The following is an 11,439-nucleotide window of genomic DNA, read 5'->3' on the forward strand; positions in this document are numbered from 1 at the left end:
CGAGCACTGATTACATGTACAATTCAGTTAACACTGTAAACTAAAATACTTATTTTTTAAATTTTGATTTAACCAGAAAGCTGTGTACAAAATGTTGTAAAATTGTTTAAGATAATTTAATTTTAAATGCTGCACTGCAGCAATTCCTTCTTAAACTATTTACTTTGAATCAGGATCAGGATCCAGTAAAATGAACAAGACAAACCATGGGATGACTTTTACCTGGAGATTTTCTAATTCCACCCCTCCTAGCTGCCCTTATAAATTCCCAGACAACTTTTTAAAAAGATAAAATAAAGCACTTTAAAAAATTGGGGGGGGGGGGAAGACCTCAGAGTAATTAATGACTTACTATATGCAAAACACTGGTTTCAGAAAATAATGAATTAAACATGTTGCCTTACACTTTTTAAAGCTGTATCTCAGTTTAATGTATTTTTGCTTATACTTAAACAAAAACAAACGACTAAAATGCTTACCAGTTTATCTAAAGGCCAACTGTACATTACTGATTCACAACTCAAAACACTCACCCATGATTTCTAATATTATCACTTAAATTTATTTAAATGCTAAGGAAACCTAAGTAAAGAAATTCAAAGGAAACAACCTAAAATAAACGTTATGCTTCCTGTGGTAATTGTTTATATTCTTTTAACTCTTTCCTCGTATCTTATGTCACATTTGGCCTGCGTTAGAAGGTTGCCTTCTAACCTAATCATAAAACATTTTGTGAATCCTAAATTCTATCATTCCAAAACATAAATCTTGATAATACTTATAGATTTGTGTAAATACGCATACAAAAAAATATCTGAAGTAATAAGACATTCTTACTACAAATCTGAAAGGAAGACAGCTTTGATGTTCAATCACTGTTGAGAGGCTGAATAACCATAAAAACTCTGTGAGAAACTAGCAGCCTACTAGTGTTTGCCAACTAACAACCCAGGCCTTGCAAGCCTCCTCTGATTCCACACACGCACAATGTATCACCCTAAACGAAAAGGATGACTACTTTCGTGCTTAACTTCTTGGCCTCACCACGATGTCATTTATAGCCTGAGTTTTTCTGTGCACTTGTTAACAAAGAACCAGCCTGACAGTCCTCACACAGTAGTAGCTGGCACTTGTTAGGAACCTAACGACTTGTTTGCCAAAGCCCTCCTGAGCTACGTGGAGCTATGACATTCATATTCTAGAGCTGAACTTTGGAAACGTTCACATAAAAACTCTGAAGAACTTGAGTTCTGTCTTACATGTCAATGCTTTTCATCTTCAACGTTCCATCTCCCGTGATCCCTTTGTCTGGTTTCCAAATTAACTATCCAAACATATGCCAAATATGGAATACCACTAGAGAAAAAGTCAACGTTAACACTGGGTAGCATGACAGCCATGTAGAAGCAAGTTCTGTCAAACGGCATCACCAAGAAAGATGACTTTCATTTCCAGTCACAGTTCACCGTTCTGTGGGCAGTATCTTGCCACCCATTTTAATCTCCTTGAGCTGGGGATGTTATTTTCAGAGACCTTTCAATACCAGAGATCAGACCTCAAAAAAAAACAAAAACGAAAAAAGACAGACACCACCCCCACCTTACTTTCTGGTTATCAGAAGTTGACAATGATCCGCCAAGCCTAGTCATGTCATGGTTTATACTACGAAGGACAGTATCTCACCATCCTCGGCATATTATCAAGTTCTTCAAGGTAGCTCCTCACCGTAGACGTAGGAAGCTGACACTAACAAGAAACCTAGTTTACTGGTCCAATTTTACCCTTTTGTCCAATTTTACCTTTTTCTCAAAAAAACCTAGTTTACTGGCCCAATTTTACCTTTTTCTCTTTTCCCTTTTTCTGTTATAATACTTTGATATACACACAAAAGAGTTCACACTCTTTCCCATACCGTTACCCCGTAAAACCCAATGAGAGTGAGACTCATTTATAACCCAGAGCGAATCGGCCAGATCCGATGCAAGACGAAACGAAGTCGAGCGCTCCGAGTTCAAAACACACCTACTTCTTTTCGCAGCCCTCCCCGTTCGCCGTGTGTAACTGTAAACCCGAAGGCGGGCTGGGCGACCACCGAGGGCACGGGTCCAACTGCGCTAGGTGCAGTTTCCCTTTCCCCGTAGGGGAGACGATGCAGTCTAACGCATACGGCTTTCCCCGAGACCACGCATCGTGACTATTTAAGGTACGGAGGGCAGGTCTCAGAGCTCAACGCGCCCGAATGGGAAGTCGTGGGGAGGCGGCGGCGCGACCCCCCGACAGCACCTGCACCAGGACCCGCAAGCGCACGCAAGCCGGCCCCGGTGCCCGCAACCCGCGCCCGCCCCGCCCCTCCCGCGCGCGCCCCAGGTGCGGGAGGGCCGCGGACCCAGGGCGGGTGCTTCCCGTCGCCGGCGCCGCAGACCAGGGCGGGGCGACCCAGGAGCACCCGAGGAGGCGCCGCGCCCCTCCCCGGGCCATCGGGGCCCCCAAAGCTCGCTCCCCGCTTCCCTGAACTCCAGGAGCGGCCGGGCCCGAAAGAGGGGGCTGGGGGCACTCACCGCGATCATGATCGTGTCTTCTCCCTGAAACTTGGCGATGTACTTATCGCCGCGGTTCACCTCGGACTCGTTCAGCGGTCTGAAGCGACACATCACTTTGATGTTGCACTCGGCCGGGTCCGCCATCTTCCTGGCTGCCGGGGCCGGAGGCCGGGAGCCACTCCCCGCCGCTCAGTCTTGGAGGAAACGGGCCGAGCCGAGGGGCTGGGGTCGCGAAGGCCAAGGGCCCGCGGTCCGCGGCGTCGCGCTTCCCCGGCGGAGCGGCCGGGACCGGGGCTGCAGCGCCCGCGCCGGCACCGTCGCCCGCAGGCTCACTTCCGACCCATCATGGCAGCCATGGCGGCGGCGCCGGGCGGCGGCGGCTCCTCAGCTTCTCCTTCGCCGGCGGGGCAGGGTGCGGGGCTGGAGGATCCCGGAGACCGGGAACACGACCTCCTCTTTCTTCCTCGGAGAGAGCAGGCCGCGCTCAGCGTCGGCCCGCCCTGCTGTCCCCTCGCCGGTTCGCCCGCTACCGCCTACTCATTCCAGACTCCCCGGACTGGCGACGGGCGGTGGGAGGGGCGGCGTGGGGCGGGAGGAGCATTGCGCACGCGCGGCGGGCCCGGCGCCCCGGCGACCAATCCGCGCCCGCGCCGCCGCTCCGCGCCGGGGTCGCAGGGCCAAGTTTCCCGACGAGCACGCGCAGAGGGACCTGTGGATCCAGCCGGAGGATTCGCCCGAGTTGGCTGAAGCGCTAGATTTATTTCCTTTAGAGTACAAGGGACTCGTTAAGTCTGCTTGATGTTGTGGTTTAAGTAAAAGACTATATTCCTCTTGGGAAGTGTTTGCTTTCTATTTGGTCTGGAGATACATTGATTCCTAGCCCGCCTTTTTAGAGCGCTTTGCCAGAAAAAGGAAAATTTGGATGAAGGGCGGTACCTGGCTTCTGATTCAAGCGGTCGCTCATTCCCGAGAAGTGGGTTGGGAAGACAGGACTTAGCAAGAAAAAGGAGATTTCGTCTGAGTAATACAAGGTGCTGAAGAAATGTGGAACAGAAGGCCCTCGGGGAACTGGGGGTCCCAGTGACCCCGTAATAATCGTTATGGAGGTCGTCAGTCTCGGTACCTGGAGTGTAAAGACGGAAGAACTGCAAAGACAACTAGAAACCCTTCTCCTGGTCCCCAGGATTTGTCTGTGAAGTGGAGGAGTGTACTGTGAAAGCCTCCGATGCTCTGTCCTCGCCCGATCGTCCCAATACCCCCAGAAATGAATCTAGAGTCCACAGATGCAGGTTTATTCATCCACGGTAATGGGGGAGAGTTCGCATCTAAGGAGCCCTGGGGCATCTCACCAAACACAGAAAAAGATGGAGTTGTTACAGGACTTTCGGGGAAGTGTGGAGTTTAGGTAAAATTTAAATGAAGTTGTGTTTTGATCGGTCCCAACAACGCAGAGCTGTGAGTGGCATCATGTCTGGACTACAAGTGGACCCAAAGTCTCGTTTCCTTGGAACTACAAGGTTAAGATAGATGTGGAACGTTGTCTCCAGAAACCCCTTACCCACAGCTCTGCACCTGGCTTAGAAATCATTCAGGGCTGCCTCTCTGTGCCTGAGACTCTGCGGCAAGAGTGGGATGTTTTCTTCTTACTGATGTACTTTCAAGGGGCAATTTCTGATAGTCTGTGATTTTAGAGAACAATGTTTTCAGTAAGAAAGCAACAGTCACTCAAGGAGGTTGACGTGGCAGGTGGGTCACCAGTTTTCATCCTTCATAGCAGGGTCTCATAAAGCTTCTGTTCTCAGCCCTCTGCTCTGTTCTCTCCGAACTCCCTTCTTCAACAGTTGTTGGAATCTCTTATCTACAGCCCTGACCTTTTCACCTGTGTGACATTCCCATCTCTCCAGCTGCTTCTAGGCCACCTTTTTCGAATGCTGTACCTTAACCTCCAATTTAGCATTCCAGAGATGAAATTAATTATCCTCTGCTCCCTGGAAATACTGAGTGCAACTACTCAGCTCTCCATTTTTGATGACCAGCATCAGCGTTCTTCCATACTCCCAGGCTTAAAAAGTCCCAAGCACCTGTCATTCCAATGTTTCCCTCATCCCCTATACGTGCAGAAGAGAAACATGGGAATCTGTGTATCTGAAGTTCCTCAACTTCCATTCCACCAGTCCCGACTGTTCCCCAACTCAGAAGAGCTGAGGAATAATTGTTCTAGAGCAGTGATTTTCAGATTCTGCTCCATGGAGTAGAGGATCCAAAGAAGTGACTCAGGAGGTCTCACGGGTCTGGTGAGGGAATGGAGGTGGATGGAAAGGCTAAGCCGTGAAGCCCTGGGAACCTCTGCTGTTCAAGGTCCTTTTGTTGCCTTTCGACTCTCACCTTTCCCCTCTTCCTGCATGACAGATTCTGGAAGCTCAGGCTTTATGAAAACAAAATCCAGAAAGGGAAGTGTCTGCAAGAGTCTTCTGCTTTCGTGTCTGACATACACACTTCTGTGCGAGGGAGCACAGAGTGCCTGACTGCAGAGAACCAGGAAGGAGAAGAAGGCTATGTGAGAAACAAAATCTTTCTTTTTCTTTTTTCTTTCTTTCTTTCTTTTTTTTGGCTGCACCGTGTGGCTTGCGGGAACTTAGTTCCCTGACCAGGGATTGAACCCGGGCCCTGGCAGTGAAAGCGCCGAATCCTAATCACTGGACCACCAGGGAATTCCCAAAACCAAAGTATTTCTAAAAATTGCCCTATCACACGAGTGAGGACTATCAGGCAAAAGGGTTTAAGAAATATTTTCATAAGAAAATAGAAGAATGATTTTTTTTAAATGGTTCATCTCGGTTTTTCTTCCAAATATAGAAAAGACCACCATTATTCAACATTAGCAGTGAAACAGTAGGTTTCCTTGAGGGTATAGTTTGAGACTCATCAACATAACTTTTTTCTTATGAAAATGTGAGTGGTACTTTCACCTATACAGATTTTTTTTAAATTAACTAATTAATTTTTATCTGCGTTGGGTCGTTGTTGCTGTGCATGGGCTTTCTCTAATTGCAGTGAGCGGGGCAAGCAGGGGCTACTCTTCGTTGCGGTGCACAGGCTCTAGGCCCGCAGGCTTCAGTAGTTGTGGTGCATGGGCTTCAGTAGTTGTGGCTCATGGGCTCAGTAGTTGTGGCTCACGGGCTCTAGAGCGCAGGCTCAGTAGTTGTGGCCCACGGGCTTAGTTGCTCTGCGGCATGTGGGATCTTCCTGGACCAGGGCTCGAACCCGTGTTCCCTGTATTGGCAGTTGGATTCTTAACCACTCCACCACCAGGGAAGCCCCACCTATACAGTTTTAGAACATTAAGTCTCCACTGTTCAAGTTAACCTCCAAAGCATGTCCTCCAGTAAACCATGCCTACTTGGATCACACCGTTGTGTAGCCTCTCTCCTTGACTCTTGGCTGGCCCTTTTATTCACTTGTAAGCAGTACAAGGTGGCAGAAGTGTGATCCTGTGGGCTATCTGAAACTGGGTGAGAAGAAGCCTGTAGCTTCCACTTAGTTCTCTTGGAACACTCCTTCAGGGGCATCTGAAATGCCACAGGAGAAGACCAATTACCCTGAGAACACCATGCTGGAGTCAATAGAACCCAGCTGATCCCAGCCTTCCAGCCATCCCCACCCAAGCACCAGACTTGTGAAGGAAACCACCTTGTACAGTCCAGACCAGCACACCCACCGCTTTAGTACCAGTGAGTAATCCCAGTTGGTACCCTTGGAGCAAAAGAATCACCCAGCTGAGGCCTGCCCAAATTCCTGACCCATGGAATCATGAGATGTAATAAAATGGTTATTGTTTTAAGGTACTCAATTTTGAAAATTTGTTACATAGCAATAGATAACTGGAATAATCACTTACAACTTGGAACTTAACATTTATCTCCTGGAAATAATCCTATAAAATGTTACTTATGTATAATAGGTGTATTTAGGTTGGACTGTATTTTAGAGTAATTATAAATAGTTGGAGGGGGTCTGAGAACATAACCACTGTTTATAACATTACTATAAGAAAATTTGTTTCATATTTAATGTGAACTGACTTTTTAAAAAATGGGCGTTTAGAATAGGGAATTAGAGTATTTCTCTTTTCCAAATGTGTTCAGGAAATACCTGTTCCTTTCCATTGCCACTACTCATTCCTGGTCCATGGCCCTACTACTTCATGCTTATATTCCTCCAACACCTCCCAGCCTCTTTCACATTTGATCATTCAGGAAATACAGGTTGAGCTCCTATGAGCACCCAATAGGTGCTGGGGATGTAATGATGAAAAAGACTGAACAATTGCCTCCCATATCCACTAGTTGCATACAATTTTCAGATTAAATTTCCTAAAATACTGCTTTTATTACCTAATTTCATTTCTCAAGAATCTACAAGTCCCTTTTTTCTCAAACAAGTTCAAGTTCCTCTACTTAAATCCCAAGTCCTTCTTCCATCTGACTTCCCCTTATGTAAGCAGGATTTTCCCACTGTTCCACAACTTACTTTCTTGACTCCTGGCAACTGGCCATTTCACTGACCGCACCGCCCCCCCCCCCCCCCCCCCGGCCCTTATAATGTGCTAATTTCAAGGTCATGTTGATCCCACCCTGAATGTCTCTCCCTTGTGTCATCCAAATCCTACCCATCTTTGGTCAAGTCTCCCCATCTGCAAATGGTTTTTCAGCACAGAATTATTTTACAGATCAGACAGAAAACCCCTGTACTGTATTTACTATCATAGTTTAATTCTTTAGGACATTTAAAATAATTTTTAATTAATTAATTTATTTATTTTTGGCTGCGTTGGGTCTTCGTTGCTGCACATGGGCTTCCTCTAGTTGCAGAGAGCGGGGGCTACTCTTTGTTGCGGTGCATGGGCTTCTCATTGCGGTGGCTTCTCTTGTTGCGGAGCACGGGCTCTAGATGCATGGGCTTCAGTAGTTGTGGCTCGCGGGCTTAGTTACTCCACAGCAAGTGGGATCTTCCCAGACCAGGCCTCGAACCCGTGTCCCCTGCACTGGCAGGAGGATTCTTAACCACTGTGCTACCAGGGAAGTCCCTAAAATATTTTAATAAAAATGACACATGTGGGCTTCCCTGGTGGCGCAGTGGTTGAGAGTCTGCCTGCTGATGCAGGGGACGCGGGTTTGTGCCCCGGTCCGGGAAGATCCCACATGCCGCGGAGCGGCTGGGCCCGTGAGCCATGGCTGCTGGGCCTGCACGTCTGGAGCCTGTGCTCCGCAACGGGAGAGGCCACAACAGTGAGAGGCCCATGTACCGCAAAACAAACAAACAAACAAACAAACAAACAACATGTTCTAGTTTAAAAGTAAAATTACAACAATGAAAAACAGAAGTTCTTCCTCCACCCAGTCCAATCTCCATTTCTATTTTTTAAAGCAGTCACTTTAACTCTGAGCAATCTCTTCTGGTATTTCCCTTCATATTTGTTTTCTTTTCTTTCTTTCTCTTTTTTTTTTTTTATTTTAGATTTTGCCAAATGCTTTCATTTATTTTTTTTTCTTTATTTAAGTATAGTTGATTTACAGTATCATGTTAGTTTTAGGCTACAGCACAGTGACTCGGCTATATGTGTGTGTGTGTGTGTGTGTGTGTGTATACTTTTTCAGATTCTTTTCCCTTATAGGTTATTACTAAATATTGAGTATTTTTGTACTCAATAATACCTTGTGCTATACAGTAAATCCTTGTTGGTTATTGGTTATCTATTTTATTTATTTATCTTTAAATTTTTTATTTATTTATTTTTGGCTGCGTTGGGCCTTCACTGCTGCATGCAGGCTTTCTCCAGTTGTGGTGAGCGGGGGCTACTCTTCGTTGCGGTGCACGGGCTTCTCATTGCGGTGGCTTCTCTTGTTGCGGAGCATGGGCCCTAGGCACATGGGCTTCAGTAGTTGTGGCACGCAGGCTCAGTAGTTGTGGCTCACGGGCTCTATAGCGCAGGCTCAGCAGTTGTGGTGCACAGGATCAGCTGCTCTGCAGCACGTGGGATCTTCCCGGACCAGGGATCGAACCCGTGTTCCCTGCATTGGCAGGCGGATTCTTAACCACTGCACCACCAGAGCAGTCCCTTCCCAATGTATTTCTATCACCATTTTAAAATTAGTGTACAGTGTTTACATTCTAAATAATCGTTATTCACAGCTTAGCCATGTAATGTACTATGATTACATTTTCTATCTTGTACAATTTTTTGTTTTTCCTGGAGTTAATAATTGCCTCACTTTCCCCCAGTTGTTTGCTGCTGACACATTCCAAATCTTCATTAGAAGAATAAAGCTACTCTTGATAGTCTGAAGGCATTTGTCCACTGTCTTCTAGCTCCTATTGCAGTGGTGGAGAAGTCTGATTTCCCCTGAGTCCTGATCATTTGTGCGGATCTGCATTTTTCTTCCAGGCAGCTTTTAGTATCATTTTATCTATACTTCTCTTTTCTTTCCTATTTTCCATTTCCTTGGTTTTTGTTCTCCTTTTTGAGAGATTCTCTCAACTTTACTTTCAACTCTTCTGTTGTGTGTGTGTGTGTGTATATATATATATATTTATATAGATATAACTTTCTGAATTTTTATTCTCTAAATGGATGTTTTTAGTGAAATTGGTTCTTGCTTCATAGAACAATATCTTCTCTTATTCTGAGGCTCTATTTTGTTTTTTAATTTTCTGAATTTTTTCTGTGGTTTGTTTTGGTCTCTGTCACTCACGTTAGAGGATTTTCTCAAATGTGTGGTGGCCCTTGGTGTCCTAATACACTGAGTGAGAAACTTAAACACTTAGAAGCTCTGTACATGTGAGTAGGGTTTGGAGAGTGATGTTCTTCACCATTGTGTGATTGGGCAGGACCTAGCAATTTCATCAGGGAAACTCTAAGCTGTCATTTTACGTAGACATTTCTTTTGGACTGGTTAGTTTCCTGAGAGAGGAATTCTCCAGTTTCTTGGGAGGTGAACATGAGTCTCGTGGCCAGTTTTCTCTGAGGTGAGTAGGTTTGGGTGATGTCGACATTCAGTTTGTACACTTTTATTGTGTCTCCCTATTTTCAGTCAGGCAACTCACCCCTCTCTTCAGCAGAGTCTGGTGTCCCAGACTCCACAGGTTTTCTGGTTCGACTTCTCCACAGTGAGCTTCCTTCCCCGTGTTGTGCTGGGGAAGCTGCGATCTTCTGGCGCTTTGGTTGGGGGAATTGCATTTTAACAGCTCCCTATATAAACTTCCAACTAACTCTTCCTATTCTCAGCTCTACCCTGCACGCCCGCCTCCTGATGTCTGCAAGCTTTCTGGGTTTCTGTGTGGAGAACTGACTGACTTCTGGCTTTCCGCCCTGCAAGCTTAGGTGTTAGCAACCTCGGGGCTTTTTAGGCAGTTACACACTTCCAACGTTTTGCTGAAATCCTGTTTGCTGATGATCTTTTCTCAAGTTTTCTCTACATTTATGGCTTTAGGAGTTTTGTAATTCTGTACTGTTACTTTAGTGGAGCATCAGGGGAAATCAAAGATAAATGTGAATATTTAGGTTATATTTAATTGGCCACCCTTAAATGGTCTCTAGCTGTTTAAGTGGGTTATAACCCCAGGAATATAACATGTTCCTGGAGGGTAGTAACTGTGACTCATTTTCTGAAACAATGTTTAGCTTGGTGCCCAAGATCTCATAAGTGCTAATAAATCCTCTACTGATTGAAACTGGAATTCAGTAAGGGCCTATTAATTACTATGCTCAAGAGGTAGAGGGATACAGATGTGCATAATTTCCCACTGAGGAAGGCCTAGTCTAGTGGGGAATTAGAAGAAGTATACATCACAGGGATAGCTTCTGTAAAAGCAGTGCCACGACAGCACAAAGAATGGGTATTTGGGGTAAACTTCCTGACCTATTTTTTTTTTTTTTTTTTTTTTTTTTGCGGTACGCGGGCCTCTCACTGTTGTGGCCTCTCCCGTTGCGGAGCAACAGGCTCCGGACGCGGAGGCTCAGCGGCCATGGCTCACGGGCACAGCTGCTCTGCGGCATGTGGGATCTTCCCGGACCCGGGCACGAACCCGCGTCCCCTGCATCGGCAGGCGGACTCTCAACCACTGCGCCACCAGGGAAGCCCCTTCCTGACATTTTGAAGTTGATATCAGGGATGACTGTCAAGATCTTTCACAAAATCTGCCAGAACATTGGACTGGATGTACCATGATTTGACCAGGTACATCTTGGTCATGTCTTCAATGCCCAAGGTCTCATTCTTTTTCAGAGAGTCACTCCATATTAACAATTAATTGTATTATAAGGAAAAAACACATAATTGAGAAAGTAGAAACTAAAGTGTCTCCTATTCATATATTTACTGTGATTTGACAAGCTTGTTAATTCTATTTTCTAAAAACCAGACTTGTATATATTCTACAATTTTTTATTTTTGCAGACTCCTTTTCAAATGAACATATATACAACCAAGCCTGTACCCCTAGGATTAGGCAGAACGGATCCACAGGAGAGCCATCAGGAATTTAACTGCAGCCAGTCCATTCAGCTTAATTGAGTAATAATCTGCAATGACATAAAAATGGTTATCTTTAATCCTACCCAAGAATTTTGCCTTATGTCTTAGCTGGGTTTGATGGGGGAAAGTCTCTGAGGCAGAAATTTATTCACAGGAGGTAAATTGGGCAGTGCTCTCGACAGCACTGCCTGCAAGGGAATGCGGGAAGCAGGTTTAAAGGGGAGTTGGCCTGGGGTGCTGTTGGCAGCAGAGGCCTCAGCTGATTTTATGGCAAAGCTTTGGAGCAGGGAGTTATTCTAATCGAGACAAAGGGCTGATCATTGGATGTTGGCTGCCCCTGGGGAGGGGGCCTAATCTTAGGTGAG

The 11,439-nt window shown here is 45.9% G+C and overlaps 1 protein-coding gene across 2 annotated transcripts in view; it reads right to left on the minus strand.

The window, feature by feature from the left end:
• Positions 1-3,135, minus strand: part of KIF5B (kinesin family member 5B) — a 44,061-nt gene extending 40,926 nt beyond the window's left edge. For both annotated transcript variants that reach the window (XM_012536297.3, XM_049706468.1), the window contains exon 1: positions 2,559-3,135. In XM_012536297.3, the coding sequence (XP_012391751.1) occupies positions 2,559-2,684 (126 nt within the window). In that variant the 5' untranslated portion in view covers positions 2,685-3,135. The remainder of the gene's footprint in view (positions 1-2,558) is intronic.
• Positions 3,136-11,439: the final 8,304 nt, after the last annotated feature.

The sequence above is a fragment of the Orcinus orca genome, chromosome 2 (assembly GCF_937001465.1).
Source record: "Orcinus orca chromosome 2, mOrcOrc1.1, whole genome shotgun sequence".
In the NCBI taxonomy this organism is placed as follows: Eukaryota; Metazoa; Chordata; class Mammalia; order Artiodactyla; family Delphinidae; genus Orcinus; species Orcinus orca.